The sequence below is a fragment of the Oncorhynchus keta genome, chromosome 32 (genome assembly GCF_023373465.1).
Source record: "Oncorhynchus keta strain PuntledgeMale-10-30-2019 chromosome 32, Oket_V2, whole genome shotgun sequence".
Lineage (NCBI taxonomy): Eukaryota > Metazoa > Chordata > Actinopteri > Salmoniformes > Salmonidae > Oncorhynchus > Oncorhynchus keta.
Genome location: NC_068452.1, coordinates 15235149 through 15252062, shown reverse-complemented (window position 1 = coordinate 15252062; position 16914 = coordinate 15235149). Strand labels below are relative to the sequence as shown.

At 44.0% G+C, this 16914-nt stretch overlaps 1 protein-coding gene across 2 annotated transcripts in view; it reads left to right on the top strand.

Moving 5' to 3' along the window:
- The window catches only part of LOC118365086 (endoplasmic reticulum transmembrane helix translocase-like), a 35941-nt gene that overhangs the window by 634 nt on the left and 18393 nt on the right, over nt 1–16914 (top strand). For both annotated transcript variants that reach the window (XM_035747027.2, XM_035747025.2), the window contains exons 2-6: nt 97–186; nt 488–751; nt 1072–1227; nt 2383–2452; nt 15864–15970. In XM_035747027.2, coding sequence (XP_035602920.1) covers nt 97–186; nt 488–751; nt 1072–1227; nt 2383–2452; nt 15864–15970 — 687 coding nt within the window. The remainder of the gene's footprint in view (nt 1–96; nt 187–487; nt 752–1071; nt 1228–2382; nt 2453–15863; nt 15971–16914) is intronic.

Below are 16914 nucleotides of genomic sequence, written 5' to 3'. Positions count from 1 at the left end.
AATGATGTGTAATAGAGTTGTGCCCTTGTCCAGAAAGTTTTGCCTTGATTATAAGGCTGTGTCTTTCAGAGTATGTGAATTTATGTGTATAAACAGGAGCCAGACCCACATAAGGCCACCCTGGCTAAGGTTATACCCACCCCCAACAATGGTTCTGCTGAGCTGGTACAACTGCAGAGAGACAGGGTGAGTTTGCCTTGTTCCCCTGGCCTACACCTTGTTTACTTAACCCATGGTTGTGTTCAATGGTGAGAAAACGTTTGTAACTGTTGCAAAACGTTTTGCTACGGTGTGCTGTGCTGAACATGACCCAGGTACACTGGTTGAAACTTGTGGGCAATGCATGGTGTTAGAATGGTCCTCTTAACATCTCAATGCTAGTCAGTTATACTGCTTTTTGGATGGCACATTTTTGTGTGTGTGTTTTAACTCATGTACACGCTTGCTCTCTTTCTCTATCTCTCTCTCTCTCCTGCTCTCTCCTCAGGATGAGAACGGTGAGGGAATCCTTTCCTTTGAGTTCCAGAAGATCTCCTACATCTTCGACAGCAAGGAGAGGAAGTGTTTCCTCCCCGTGTCGTTCCCCGTCAGACAGCCAATGGGCTTCTTCCAGGCCTGGCGAGGCTACCAGGAGGAGACAGACCTGCATTCCGCCGAGAAGCGCTATGGGACCAACCGCGCTGAGATGGTGGTGCCGGACTTCCTGGAACTCTTCAGGGAGAGAGCCACCGCTCCCTTCTTCGTCTTCCAGGTATGTGTGCGCGTGCTTGCATATTTGCGTGTTGTTTTGTCTAGTAATATGACACGTAGTAAAATCACTCAAGTCTCTTTCACTTTCTATATTGATCTCTTTAAGGGCATATGGGATAGTATTGACTCCATAATAATACCCTTTCAGTACTATCGTGCAAACCTGAACCGTACTGCACAAGCTCAGATATTTTCTTTTCACATGATCCTTTCCAGTACAGTTCTAGCAACTATGGTGGATGCTGATGCGTCAACCAGGCCAGCAAAGTACCGCTCAACAGGTGTACAGATGGACGCTCGCACTCTCTCTCCTCTCCTCAGGTGTTCTGTGTTGGTCTGTGGTGTCTGGATGAGTACTGGTACTACAGCGTGTTCACTCTCTTCATGCTGTTAGCCTTCGAAGCCTCTCTGGTACAACAGCAAATGAGGAACATGTCTGAGATACGACGCATGGGGAACAAACCCTACATGATCCAGGTGAACTACAGTATCTTTATTGGAAATTATCATGTCGTTTGATATTTGATGATATGATACATGCACAGGTGCCTGTTCTTCTTGCTCAAGTACAGATCAACAAGTTCTCACCAGAGCCTTTTTATTCTAGAGTTGTAGAACAAAGGCCCTGACTTCCATTATATACTAGCATCAGACTCATTTACCCAGGGGTTCCTATTCTTTTTTGGGCTGAGACCCCATTTTGGTAAACTTATTTTGCATGATGTAATCAACAGCCAATATTTACTTTTTTATTTGGGTCTATGGCAAATAAGTTTGGCAGTACTTCAATCTGAGAGAAGTATGGTTTGAAGTGATTGAAATGCATCAGAAGATCATCAGCCAATAATTGTGTATGATCTCTGTAGAAAAGAACACCATTCATGCTTTCAATTATGATAATCTTTTCCCCCAGAATATCCCCCCCAGTCTGATTTGGTGGCTGGTTCTGTCCACTCGGTTCTAACGAGTCATGCTTTTGTGCGTGGTAGAGGGAAACAGAAGACACATACTTGTTCCTGAGAGTCTTAGCTTGCAGGTCATAATAGCGTATAGCCCATATCGTTCACAAGTTAGAGCCACAATAGGGGGAAAGGGGGATACCGAGTCAGTTGTAAAACTGAAATGCATTCAACTGAAATGTGTCTTCTGCATTTAACCCAACCCCTCTGAATCAGAGAGGAGTGCGGGGCTGCCTAAATCGACATCCACGTCATTGGCGGCCGGGGAACAGTGGGTTAACTGCCTTGATCAGGGGCAGAACGACAGATTTTTACCTTGTCAGCTCGGGGATTCGATCCAGCAACCTTTCAGTTTTAGCCTTTCGGTTACTGGCCCAACACTCATACCCGCCAGGCTACCTGCCGCCCATGTAGGAGTCTTTCGATCCCTAGTTTGGGAAATGCTGCATTTACCAAATTATCGATTTGATCTGGATTTATATTGATCTGTCTGTGTCGTGTTCAGTAGGGCACACCGTGTAAAGTGTTTTGAAACAGAAAATAACGTATTTGTGTGTTCTTATTATTGATCAAGTGTAGCTAGTACCTCCCTGTTTTACTCTGTGTCAAAACATTTTCTCCCTACTGAACAGGCCCCTGATATTTACACGTTTGTGCCCATGTTTCCCAACAGGTTTACCGCAACAGGAAGTGGAGGCCTGTGTCCAGTGATGAACTAGTCCCCGGGGACATCGTCTCAATAGGTAAGGTTCCATTGCTTGGAAGGCAGCCACGATTCTTTATTTATTTAAAGCTGATCCTAATTGTTATAGGCCTGTTTCTATTTTGCCCTGTATATCAAAAGTGTTGGAAAAACTTGTCAATAATTAACTGACTGGCTTTCTTGATGTCTATAGTATTCTCTCGGGTATGCAATCTGGTTTCCGCTCAGGTTATAGATGTGCAACCTTAAAGGTCCTCAATGATGTCACCACTGCCCTTGATTCTAAGCAATGTTGTGCTGCTTTTTCTATTGACTTGGCCAAAGCTTTTGATACAGTATACCATTCCATTCTTGTGGGCCGGCTAAGGAGTATTGGTGTCTCTGAGGTAGGGATGGGCGATATGGCCTAAAAGTAATATCTCTATATTTTTTTTAGAGGTGTGGACGATTCACAATATATATCTGGATTTCTTGTTTTCTCTAAACAAATTAAAAAAGGCCAAGACATAATTCTTAACTGGATTTTCTTTATTAAAATAAAAAACAGTCCTCAAGGCCTATTTGTGCAAAACAAATTAACAACACAAATTAACAACACACACCCACACTTCTATTCTATTGTTTAGGAATGTTTGACCACTAGCTGTTTGAATATGTAATTTATATAATCATTTTGATTGAAATGTATTAATTTAGTTAATTTGTTGTTATAATTAAAACAGCCTGTGGTTATTTCCTATTCGATTGGCAGAATGACACCACTACTAACACATTAGCCTACAGCTAGACTGAACATAACTTTTTTGAATGCACTTTAATTATCCAATGTCACACTTACCGATGGTGAGGTGATGCCTGTGCCCAAAGCACTGCAGGCGGGTCCAGTTGTTCAATCGCAATGCTTTTATCATGTTGCTCCTGCTGTCAGTTGTCATGCACACCTGCTGGTCTTCGCTCATCTTCCACGATGCCAGAGAGTCTTTGAGACTTCACCCATATGATATCTGTGTCTTGGCAGCAGATATTTGTGGCCAACTGTACCTAGCAGATTTTTAAAGCCTGGCTTTTCTACTGTAAAGATTTGGAACCATATATTTCGCTATTTAATACTTCACTGCATCCATGATCTCCTTCCACCTCAAACTTTTCTTGTCATAAGGGATTATGTTTGAAAAGGATGCCTTTATGGTAGTTTGTCTTTTTAGAAGACGTTTTCGGAATCGGGTGACTGGAATTGGCATTGCGTAGTCTCACGCAGTCCTTCCATTCCACCGCATGTTTCAGTTGCAGGTGATGGAAGGGGTTGGTTGTACTGCTGCTTTTCGTAGCAATTGTCTTTCGACACATTTTGCACAGGACATTCGTTTGCTGAACATCAGACCTCTTGAACCCGAACCACTTCCATATTAATGAAAAAAACATTGCTGTCCTTTTTGGGGATGATTTCATCCTCATGAGAGGCTAAGCTCACTTCCTCACTTTCCATTTTGTTGGAACGCTTACCGCCACTACACTTCTCTGGCGTGGTTACAATTTGTTGTAACGTGTTGTCACGCAATTTGGACATGATTCGTCATTGGGCTGACAGAGAAAAGACAGTGAGATGCTGCATTTGTAAAACATAACAGAACCTTGATTCTTGCGATACAGGCATTTTCCATATCGTGCTGAATATATTGAAAAAACTCTATATATTGCCCAGCCCTACTCTCAGTGGTATTTGGCCTGGCTTGCTAACTACCTCTCTCAAAGAGTGCAGTGTACAATGTCAGAACATTTGCTGTCTCAGCTACTGCCTGTCACCAAGGGTGTACCCCAAGGCTCGATCCTATGCCCCACGCTCTTCTCAATTTACATCAACAAAATAGCTCAGGCAGTAGGAAGCTCTCTTATCCATTTTATATGCAGATGATAGTCTTCTATTCAGCTGGCCCCTCCCCAGATGTTGTGTTAAATGCTCCACATCAAGCTTTCTCTGCCCTTAACCTTGTTCTGAACACCTCCAAAACAATTGTAACGCTCAATGAGTGAATGGGTGTGGAGTCAGGCGCAGAGAGCAAAGGATGCGGGAAAAAACACGCTTTAATGTCCAAAAAATCACAGGAACAAAATAGTATACCCAACACAGGTGTAATTTTAAAACAAAATAGTACCCTTATGTGAAATACTAGGACAGCGAGAAAACCCAACAAAACACTAACCACTCTCACAAATACAGAAGAACAAGGACAAACAGAAGCGGGCTAAACAAACTTAAATAACCCCACCCTAACAACCAAACAATGAACAGGTGAAACCAATTAGACAAAACCAAATGAACACAGAACAAAGGATCGGTGGCAGCTAGTAGACCGGTGACGACGACCGCCGAGTGCCACCCGAACAAGAAGGGGAGCCACTTTCGGTAATATTCGTGACAACAATGGTCATATGGTTTGGTAAGAAGAACGCCCCTCTCTCTTCAGGTGTGATTACTACATCTGAGGGTTTAGAGCTTGAGGTAGTCACCTCATACAAGTACTTGGGAGTATGGCTAGATAGTACACTGTCCTTCTCTCAGCACATATCAAAGCTGCAGGCTAAAGTTAAATCTACACTTGGTTTCCTCTATCGTAATCACTCCTCTTTCACCCCAGCTGCCAAACTAACCCCGATTCAGATGACCATCCTACCCATGCTAGATTACAGAGTTTATAGATCGTAATTTATAGATCGGCAGGTAAGGTTGCTCTCGAGCGGCTAGATGTTCTTTACCATTCAGCCACCAGATTTGCTACCAATGCTCCTTATAGGACACATCACTGCGCTCTATACTCTTCTGTAAACTGGGCATCTCTGTATAGCCGTCGCAACCCACTGGTTGATGCTTATTTATAAAACCCTCTTAAGCCTCACTCCCTCCTATCTGAGATATCTACTGCAGCCCTCATCCTCCACATACAACACCCATTCTGCCAGTCACATTCTGTTAAAGGTCCCCAAAGCACACACATCCCTGGGTCTCTCGTCGTTTCTGTTCGCTGCAGCTAGCATCTGGAATGAGCTGCAACCATAAATCAAACTGGACAGTTTCATCTCTTCATTCAAAGACTCAATCATGGACACTCTTAATGACAGTTGCGGCTGCTTTGTGTGATGTATTTTTGTCTCTACCTTCTCGCCCTTTGTGCTGTTGTCTGTGCCCAATGATGTTTGTACGATGTTTTGTGCTGCTGCCATGTTGTTGTCATGTTGTGTTGCTACCATGTTGTGATGTCATGTGCTGCTGCCATGTCATGTTGTCGTCTTAGGTCTCTCTTTATCGAGTGTGTTGTCTCTCTTGTCGTGATGTGTGTTTTGTCCTGTATTTTTTATTTATTTCACCTTTATTTAACCAGGTAGGCTAGTTGAGAGTTCTCATTTGCAACTGCGACCTGGCCAAGATAAAGCATAGCAGTGTGATAGCAGTATTTAATGTATTTTTCTCTTTAATCCCAGCCCCCGTCCCCGCAGGAGGCCTTTTGGTAGGCCGTCATTGTAAATAAGAATTTGTTCTTAACTGACTTGCCTAGTTAAAGTTTGTGTGTGTGTGTGCATATATATATATTTATATTTGTGGGAGAACTTGCACAATTGGTGGCTGACTAAATACTTTTTTGCCCCACTGTATAATAATAAATATATATATATATAACTTCTTCTTTAAGAGGCTTCTCTGTCCTCAAACCTCAAACAGTCACACTCCAAACTCCACTATGGCCAAGACCAAAGAGCTGTCAAAGGACACCAGAAACAAAATTGTAGGATTTTTTATTTTAATGGACAAAAAAAAACATTTTCTTTGAAAAACAAGGACATTTTCTAAGTGACCCCAAACTTTTGAACAGTAGTGTATATTTTTTAAAAACCTTTTTTATATATATATTTTTTTACCCCATTTTTCTCCCCAATTTTGTGATATCCAATTGATAGTTACAGTCTTGTCCCATCACTGCAACTGCCCTACGGATATGGAAGAGGCGAAGGTCGAGAGCCATGCGTCCTCCAAAAACACGACCCTGCCAAGCCGCACTGCTTCTTGACACACTGCTCGCTTTACCCGGAAGCTAGCCGCACCAATGTGTCGGAGGAAACACCATCCAGCTGGCGACCGAGGTCAGCTTGCAGATGCCCGGCCCACCACAAGGAGTCTCTATTGCGCGATGGTACAATGAAATCCCGGCTGGCCAAACTCTCCCCTAACTCGGACCTGGGCCAATTGTGTGCCACCTCATGGGTCTCCCGGTCACGGCCGGCTGTGAGACACAGCCTGTAATCGAACAAGTAGTGATGCCTCTAGCACTGCGATGCATTGCCTTAAAATGTATATATACAGGGAGTATCAGTATCCAGTTGATGTGCAGGGGTACTAGGTAATTGAGGTAGCCATGTACTGTACATATACAGTGCATTAGGAAAGTATTCAGACCTGAACTCAATTTCGAGTCTCATAGCAAAAGGTCTGAATAGTTATGTAAATAAGCTATTTCTGTAGTAAACCTAGTATAACTCGCAGACAATTAGTAAAGCTTTAACCAAGTTCATTCAACGGCATAAGATAAAGACATGGTTCCACCAGTGGTAGTATTAATAACCCAATTCGGGTGACGTCGTCCTTTTCTCGAAATATGACATCGTTATTGCTAGGCAGGAAAGTATGTGATGCGGGCCATAAACTGTTCATTCTCCCATAATGTGACCTGATCTGACCTCTGCCCCCTTCCACAAAACCACAGCTCTCCACCCTTATAAGTGCCTGCCACGTGATTGCACTTCCTTTACTCAATACATTCCAAGCATACAGGTAACCATTCACTTCTGGTGTGGAAACTAGACTATGGCGCTCAATATTTCAATAGGATACCTGATAATTAAAAATATTTCAAGTTTATAGTCAGAACTCATCAGTGGTGTTGATGAGGATTTTTATTAGTACATTTTAGAAGAAGTCTAATGTAACAAAATGTGGAAAAGGGTAAGGGTTCTGAATACTTTCCGAATGCATTGTAGGTAAGGGTAAAGTGACTAGGCAACAAGATAGATAATAGACAGTAGTAGTAGCAGCAGCATATACTAGTAGCAGCAGCATACACTACCGGTCAAAAGATTTAGAACACCTACTCATTCAAGGGTTTTTCTTTATTTTTACTATTTTCTACAGTGTAGAATAACAGTGAAGACATCAAAACTATGAAATAACACAAATGGAATCATGTAGTAACACAAAGTGTTAAACAAATAGATTTGAGATTCTTCAAAGAGCCACCCTTTGCCTTGATTACAGCTTTGCACACTCTTGGAATGCATTTCAATAAACAGGTGTGCCTTATTAATTTGTGGAATTTCTTAATGCTTTTGAGCCAATCAATTGTGTTTTGACAAGGTAGGGGTGGTATACAGTGAGGGGGGAAAAGTATTTGATCCCCTGCTGATTTTGTACGTTTGCCCACTGACAAAGAAATGATCAGTCTATAGTTTTAATGGTAGGTTTATTTGAACAGTGAGAGACAGAATAACAACAAAAATATCCAGAAAAACGCATGTCAAAATTTTAGCATTTTAATGAGGGAAATAAGTATTGGACCCCCTCTCAATCAGAAAGATTTCTGGCTCCCAGGTGTCTTTCATACAGGTAACGAGCTGAGATTAGGAGCACACTCTTAAAGGGAGTGCTCCTAATCTAAGTTTCTTAGCTGTATAAAAGACACCTGTCCACAGAAGCAATCAATCAATCAGATTCCAAACTCTCCACCATGGCCAAGACCAAAGAGCTCAGCAAGGATGTCAGGGACAAGATTGTAGCCCTACACAAGGCTGGAATGGGCTACAAGACCATTACCAAGCATCTTGGTGAGAAGATGACAACAGTTGGCGCGATTATTCGCAATTGGAAGAAACACAAAAGAACTGTCAATCTCCCTCGGCCTGGGGCTCCATGCAAAATCTCACCTCGGGGAGTTGCAATGATCATGAGAACGGTGAGGAATCAGCCCAGAACGACACAGGATCTCAAGGCAGCTGGGACCATAGTCACCAAGAAAACAATTGGTAACACACTACGCCGTGAAGGACTGAAATCCTGCAAATCAAATACAATTTATTTATATAGCCCTTCGTACATCAGCTGATATCTCAAAGTGCTGTACAGAAACCCAGCCTAAAACCCCAAATAGCAAACAATGCAGGTGTAGAAGCACGGTGGCTAGGAAAATCTCCCTAGACAGGCCAAAACCTAGGAAGAAACCTAGAGAGGAACCAGGCTATGTGGGGTGGCCAGTCCTCTTCTGGCTGTGCCGGGTGGAGATTATAACAGAACATGGCCAAGATGTTCAAATGTTCATAAATGACCAGCATGGTCGAATAATAATAGGGCAGAACAGTTGAAACTGGAGCAGCAGCACGGCCAGGTGGACTGGGGACAGCAAGGAGTCATCATGTCAGGTAGTCTTGGGGCATGGTCCTAGGGCTCAGGTCCTCCGAGAGAGAGAAAGAAAGAGAGAATGAGAGAAAGCACATGTGGGGTGGCCAGTCCTCTTCTGGCTGTGCCGGGTGGAGATTATAACAGAACATGGCCAAGATGTTCAAATGTTCATAAATGACCAGCATGGTCGAATAATAATAAGGCAGAACAGTTGAAACTGGAGCAGCAGCACAGCCAGGTGGAATGGGGACAACAAGGAGTCATCATGTCAGATAGTCCTGAGGCATGGCCCTAGGGCTCAGGTCCTCCAAGAGAGAGAAAGAAAGAGAGAATTAGAGAAAGCACACTTAAATTCACACAGGACACCGAATAGGACAGGAGAAGTACTCCAGATATAACAAACTGACCCTAGCCCCCCGACACATAAACTACTGCAGCATAAATACTGGAGGCTGAGACAGGAGGGGTCAGGAGACACTGTGGCCCCAACCCGAGGACACCCCCAGACAGGGCCAAACAGGAAGGATATAACCCCACACACTTTGCCAAAGCACAGCCCCCACACCACTAGAGGGATGTCTTCAACCACCAACTTACCATCCTGAGACAAGGCTGAGTATAGCCCACAAAGATCTCCGCCATGGCAAAACCCAAGGGGGGGGCGCCAACCCAGACAGGATGACCACATCAGTGAATTAACCCACTCAGGTGACGCACTCCTTCCAGGGACGGCATGAGAGAGCCCCAGCAAGCCAGTGACTCGGCTCCTGTAATAGGGTTAGAGGCAGAGAATCCCAGTGGAAAGAGGGGAACCGGCCAGGCAGAGACAGCAAGGGCGGTTCGTTGCTCCAGAGCCTTTCCGTTCACCTTCCCACTCCTGGGCCAGACTACACTCAATCATATGACCCACTGAAGAGATGAGTCTTCAGTAAAGACTTAAAGGTTGAGACCGAGTTTGCGTCTCTGACATGGGTAGGCAGACCATTCCATAAAAATTGAGCTCTGTAGGAGAAAGCCCTGCCTCCAGCTGTTTGCTTAGAAATTCTAGGGACAATTAGAAGGCCTGCGTCTTGTGACCGTAGCGTACGTGTAGGTATGTACGGCAGGACCAAATCAGAGAGATAGGTAAAGGAGCAAGCCCATGTAATGCTTTGTAGGTTAGCAGTAAAACCTTGAAATCAGCCCTTGCTTTGACAGGAAGCCAGTGTAGGGAGGCTAGCACTGGAGTAATATGATAAAAAAAAATTCTAGCAGCCGTATTTAGCACTAACTGAAGTTTATTTAGTGCTTTATCCGGGTAGCCGGAAAGTAGAGCATTGCAGTAGTCTAACCTTGAAGTGACAAAAGCATGAATTCATTTTTCTGCATAATTTTTGGACAGAAAGTTTCTGATTTTTGCAATGTTACGTAGATGGAAAAAAGCTGTCCTTGAAATGGTCTTGATATGTTCTTCAAAAGAGAGATCAGGGTCCAGAGTAACGCCAAGGGTCCTTCACAGTTTTATTTGAGACGACTGTACAACCATTAAGATGAATTGTCAAATTCAACAGAAGATCTTTGGACTTAAAACAAGCATCTCTGTTTTGCCCGAATTTAAAAGTAGAAAGTTTGCAGCCATCCACTTCCTTATGTCTGAAACGCATGCTTCTAGCAAGGGCAATTTTGGGGCTTCACCATGTTTCATTGAAATGTACAGTTGTGTGTCATCCGCATAGCAGTGAAAGTTAACATTATGTTTTCAAATGACATCCCCAAGAGGTAAAATATATAGTGAAAACAATAGTGATCCTAAAACGGAACCTTGAGGAACACCGAAATTTACAGTTGATTTGTCAGAGGACAAACCATTCATAGAGACAAACTGATATCTTTCCGACAGATAAGATCTAAACCAGGCCAGAACTTGTCCGTGTAGACCAATTTGGGTTTCCAATCTCTCCAAAAGAATGTGGTGATTGATGGTATCAAAAGCAGCACTAAGGTCTCGGAGCACGAGGAGAGATGCACAGCCTCGGTCCGATGCCATTAAAATGTCATTTACCACCTTCAGAAGTGCAGTCTCAGTGCTATGATGGGGTCTAAAACCAGACTGAAGCATTTCGTATACATTGTTTGTCTTCAGGAAGGCAGTGAGTTGCTGTGCAACAGCCTTTTCTAAAAATGTTGAGAGGAATGGAAGATTTGATATAGGCCGATTTAGTTTTTAAAATATTTTCAGGGTCAAGGTTTGGCTTTTTCAAGAGAGGCTTTATTACACACCAGTTTGGTGTGGCGCCATTTCCGTTCCAATTTTCTGGAAGCTTGCTTCAGAGCTCGGGTATTTTCTGTGTACCAGGGAGCTAGTTTCTTATGAGAAATGTTTTTAGGTTTTGGGGGTGCAACTGCATCTAGGGTATTGCGCAAGGTTAAATTGAGTTCCTCAGTTAGGTGGTTAACTGATTTTTGTCCTCTGGCGTCCTTGAGTAGACAGAGGGAATCTGGAAGGACATCAAGGAATCTTTGTGTTGTCTGTGGATTTATAGCACGACTTTTGATGTTCCTTTGTTGGGGTCTGAGCAGATTCTTTGTTGCAATTGCAAACGTAATAAAATGGTGGTCCGATAGTCCAGGATTATGAGGAAAAACGTTAAGATCCACAACATTTATTCCATGGGACAAAACTAGGTCCAAAGTGTGACAGTGAGTGGGTCCAGAGACAAGGGCCAATTATCTATATCTATCTATATTTTGGGAGGGGCAGAAAACAGTTTTCAACCAGCGATTGAGTTGTGAGACTCTGCTGTAGAGCTCATCACTCCCCCTAACTGGGAGGGGGCCAGAGACAATTACTCGATGCCGACACATCTTTCTAGCTGATTTACACGCTGAAGCTATGTTGCGCTTGGTGACTTCTGACTGTTTCATCCTAACCTCATTGGTGCCGACGTGGATAACAATATCTCTATACTCTCTCCACTCGCCAGTTTTAGCTTTAGCCAGCACCATCTTCAGATTAGCCTTAACGTCGATAGCCCTGCCCCCTGGTAAACAGTGTATGATCGCTGGATGATTCGTTTTAAGTCTAATACTGCGGGTAATGGAGTCGCCAATGACTAGAGTTTTCAATTTGTCAGAGCTAATGGTGGGAAGCTTCGGCGTCTCAGACCCCGTAACGGGAGGAGTAGAGACCAGAGAAGACTCGGCATCTGACTCCGACTCGCTGCTTAATGGGGAAAACCGGTTGAAAGTTTCTGTCGGCTGAATGAGCGACACCGGTTGAGCATTCCTACAGCATTTCCTTCCAGAAACCGTGGGAAAGTTGTCCGGCTGCGGGGACTGTGCCAGGGGATTTATACTACTATCTGTACTTACTGGTGGCACAGACGCTGTTTCATCCTTTCCTACACTGAAATTACCCTTGCCTAACAATTGCGTCTGAAGCTGGGCTTGTAGCACAGCTATCCTCGCCAGAAGGCGATCGTTCTCCTGTATATTATGAGTACAGAAACTGCAATTAGAAGGCATCATGTTAATGTTACTACTTAGCTTCGGCTGTTGGCGGTCCTGACGAACCGTGTCCAGATAAAGCGTCCGGAGTGAAAAAGTTGAGGGAAAAAACGAAAATATAGGAAAAAACAAAAATATAGACGGTAATTAAAAAGTAAAAACAGTAAAGTTGTCAGGTAGCAAAATAGGTTGGCAACAAAACTCACAGCAACTCGTAAACAAGTCTGCAAGTTGTGACCGGAAATTACGTCACTCATGTAGTACTGCGGCGCCCGCAAGGTCCCCCTGCTCAAGAAAGCACAAATACATGCCTGTCAGAAGTTTGCCAATGAACATCTGAATGATTCCCGAGGACAACAGGGTGAAAGTGTTGTGGTTAGATGAGACCAAAATGGAGTTCTTTGGCATCAACTCAACTTGCCGTGTTTGGAGGAGGAGGAATGCTGCCTATGACCCCAAGAAACCATCCCCACCGTCAAACATGGAGGTGGAAACATTATGCTTTGTGGGTGTTTTTCTGCTAAGGGGACAGGACAACTTCATCACATCAAAGGGACGATGGACGGGGCCATGTACCGTCAAATCTTGGGTGAAAACCTCCATCCCTCAGCCAGGGTATTGAAAATGGGTATTCCAGCATGACAATGACCCAAAACACATGGCCAAGGCAACAAAGGAGTGGCTCAAGAAAAAGCACATTAAGGTCCTGGAGTGGCCTAGCCAGTCTCCAGACCTTAATCCCATAGAAAATCTGTGGAGGGAGCTGAAGGTTTGAGTTGCCAAACGTCAGCCTCGAAACCTTAATGACTTGGAGAAGATCTGCAAAGAGGAGTGGGACAAAATCCCTCATGAGATGTGTGCAAACCTGGTGGCCAACTACAAGAAACGTCTGACCTCTGTGATTGCTAACAAGGGTTTTGCCACCAAGTACTAAGTCATGTTTTGCAGAGGGGTCAAATACCCTCATTAAAATGCAAATCAATTTATAACATTTTTGACATGCGTTTTTCATGATTTTTTTGTTGATATTCTGTCTCTCACTGTTTCAAATACTTTTTTCCCTCACTGTACAGAAGATAGCCCTATACCGCCGCAGGGAAGGAAGACCCATAGTTACCTCTGCTGCAGAGGATAAGTTCATTAGAGTTACCAACCTCAGAAATTGCAGCCCAAGTAAATGCTTCAGAGTTCAAGTAACAGACATATCTCAACATCAATTCTTCAGAGGAGACTGTGAATCAGGCCTTCATGGTCGAATTGCTTCAAAGAAACCACTACTGAAGGACACCAATAAGAAGAAGAGACTTGCTTGGGCCAAGAAACACGAGCAAAGAATATTAGACTGGTGGAAATTTGGTCTGGAGTCCAAATTGGAGATTTTTGGTCTCAACCGCCGTGTCTTTGTGATACGAGGTGTGGGTGAACGGATGATCTCCGCTTGTGTATTTCCCACCGTAAAGCATGGAGGAGGAGGTGTGGGGGTGCTTTGCTGGTGACACTGTCATTGATTTATATAGAATTCAAGGCACCCTTAACCAGCAAAGCACCCCCACACCACCTCCTCCTCCCTGCATTCTGCAGCAATACACCATACCATCTGGTTTGCGCTTAGTGGGACTATCATTTGTTTTTCAACAAGACAATGACAAATAAGGTATATTTTACCAAAATGGAGAGTGATGGAGTGCTGCATGAGATGACCTGGCCTCCACAATCCCCTTACCTCAACCCAATTGAGATGGTTTGGGATGAGTCGGACCGCATTGAAGGAAAAGCAGCCAACAAGTGCTCAGCATATGTGGGAACTCCAAGACTGTTGGAAAAGCATTCCAGGTGAAGCTGGTTGAGAGAATGCCGAGAGTGTGCAAAGCTGTCATCAATGCAAAGGGTGGCTATTTGAAGAATCTCAAAAACAAATCAAAATATATTTTATTTAACACTATTTTTGGTTACTACATGATTCCATATGTGTTATTTCATAGTTTTGACGTCTTCACTATTATTCTACAATGTAGAAAATAGTCCAAAATAAAGAAAAACCCTTGAATGAGTAAGTGTTCTTAAACTTTTGACCGGTAGTGTATGTGGTGAGTTTGAAAGTGTGTGTAATGTGTGTTTGGGCATATGTTATGTTGGTGTAAGTATGTGTGAGTGTGTGGGTAGAGTCCAGTGTATGTGCATAGTCAGTCTTTTTTTAGAAGTCTTATGGTTTGAGAATAGAAGCTTTTCAGGGCCCTGTTGGTATTAAACATTTTACCATGTTTTCTCCTCAATTTCATGGTATCCAATTGTTTAGTAGCTACTATCTTGTCTCATCGCTACAACTCCCGTACAACTCCCGTACGGTTTCGGGAGAGACGAAGGTTGAAAGTCATGCGTCCTCCGATACACAACCCAACCAAGCCGCACTGCTTCTTAACACAGCGCCATCCAACCCGGAAGCCAGCCGCACCAATGTGTGGGAGGAAACACCGTGCACCTGGCAACCTTGGTTAGCGCGCACAGAGCCCGGCCCGCGTCAGGAGTCACTGGTGCGCAATGATTTAGCCCATGCCAAATCTTTTCAGCTCCTGAGGGGGAGGAGACGTTGTTTTGCCCTCTTCATGACTGTGTTGGTGTGTTTGGACCATGATATACCCTTAGTGATGTGGACACCGAGGAACTCTCAACCAATATATAATATATATATATATTTTTAAAAGGGGGTGGGTTGGGCGAAGTGTTAGCATGATAGGTATGACAGAGACACCTGGCAACATTATGTACAAACTGGAATTAGAGGCATAATGTAAAACTGATATTTGAAAATAAAAGAAACCTTAACTTGACAACAAATGAGATATTGGCAAAACAAACTAACAGTTAAAACTAAGTAAATATAAATAAACATATCTAGTATTGGCACAATGAAGTCACAGTCAATTGTGTGGCGACAACGCTTTCTCAATCATTTGCATTTGTTCCTTCTTCCAGCACTGATGCTCTCAGTCTTTCTTTCCCCGGAAGTGTTGACCACCGTCCTCCCCGCACTCAGTAGGGTCCATCTCCGTCGATGTGAACGGGTGTGTGCTTGGTCCTCCGTTTCCTGTAGTCCACGATAAGCTCCTTTTGTCTTACTGACTTTGAGGGAGAACTTGTTGTCCTGGCACCACACTGCCAGGTCTCTGACCTCCTCTCTATAATCTGTCTCATCTTCGTCGGTGATAAGGCATACCACCGCTGTATCGTCTGGAAAACTTAACGTGTGAACAGTCAGTACATGAGGGGACTAAGCATGCACCTCTGAGGGGCCCCCATGTTGAGGGTCAGCATGGCTGATGTGTTGTCGCCTACCCTCACCACCTGGCGGCGGCCCGTCAGGAAGTCCAGGATCCAGTTGCAGAGGGAGGTGTTCAGTCCCAGGGACCTTAGTTTAGTGATGAGCTTTGAGGATACCATGGTGCTGAACGCTGAGCTGTAGTCAATGAACAGCATTCTCACGTTGGTTTGACACAGTATATATCTGTCTTTCTCTCCACCCCCCCAGGCCGCTCTCCCCAGGAGAACTTGGTTCCATGTGACGTGCTTCTGCTGAGAGGGCGCTGCATCGTGGACGAGGCCATGCTGACGGGAGAGTCAGTTCCTCAGATGAAGGTCAGACATACGGGAAACCTGTCCTATACTAGATAACAACCATGTAAAACAATGCAGTCTATCTGGACATTATACAGTGCCTCTGGAAAGTATTCAGACTTTTTCCACATTTTGTTGCGTTACACAGCCTTATTCTAAAATTGATGTAAATTGTTTTTTCCTCATCAATCTACACACAATACCCCATAATGACAATGCAAAAACAGGCTTTTAGAAATGTTTGCAAATTTATTTAAAAAATACAAAATGTATCACATTTACATAATAGTGGTCCTTCTGTAGCTCAGTTGGTAGAGCATGGCGCTTGTAACGCCAGGGTAGTGGGTTCGATCCCCGGGACCACCCATACGTAGAATGTATGCACACATGACTGTAAGTCGCTTTGGATAAAAGCGTCTGCTAAATGGCATATATACATAAGTATTCAGACCCATTACTCAGTACTTCAAGTATTCTTGGGTATGATGCTACAATCTTGGCACATCTGTATTTGGGGAGTTTCTCCCATTCTTCTTTGCTGATCCTCTCAAACTCGGGTTGAATAGGCAGCGTTGCTGCATAGTTATTTTCAGGTCTCTCCAGAGATGTTCGATTGGGTTCAAGTCCGGGCTTTTGCTGGGCCACTCAACGACATTCAGGGACTTGTCTCGAAGCCCCTCCTGCATTGTCTTGGCAGTGTGCTGAGGGTTGTTGTCCTGTTGGATGGTGAACCTTCGCCCCAGTCTGAGGTCTTGAGCGCTCCAGAGCGCTCTTCGTCAAGGATCTCTCTGTATTTTGCTCTGTTCATCTTTCCCTGATCCTGACTAGTCTCCCAGTCCCTGCTGCTGAAAAACATCCCCACAGCATGATGCTGCCACCACCATGCTTCACCGTAGGGATGGTGCCAGGTTTCCTCCAGACGTGACATTTGGCATTCAGGCCGAAGAGTTCAATCTTCGTTTCAT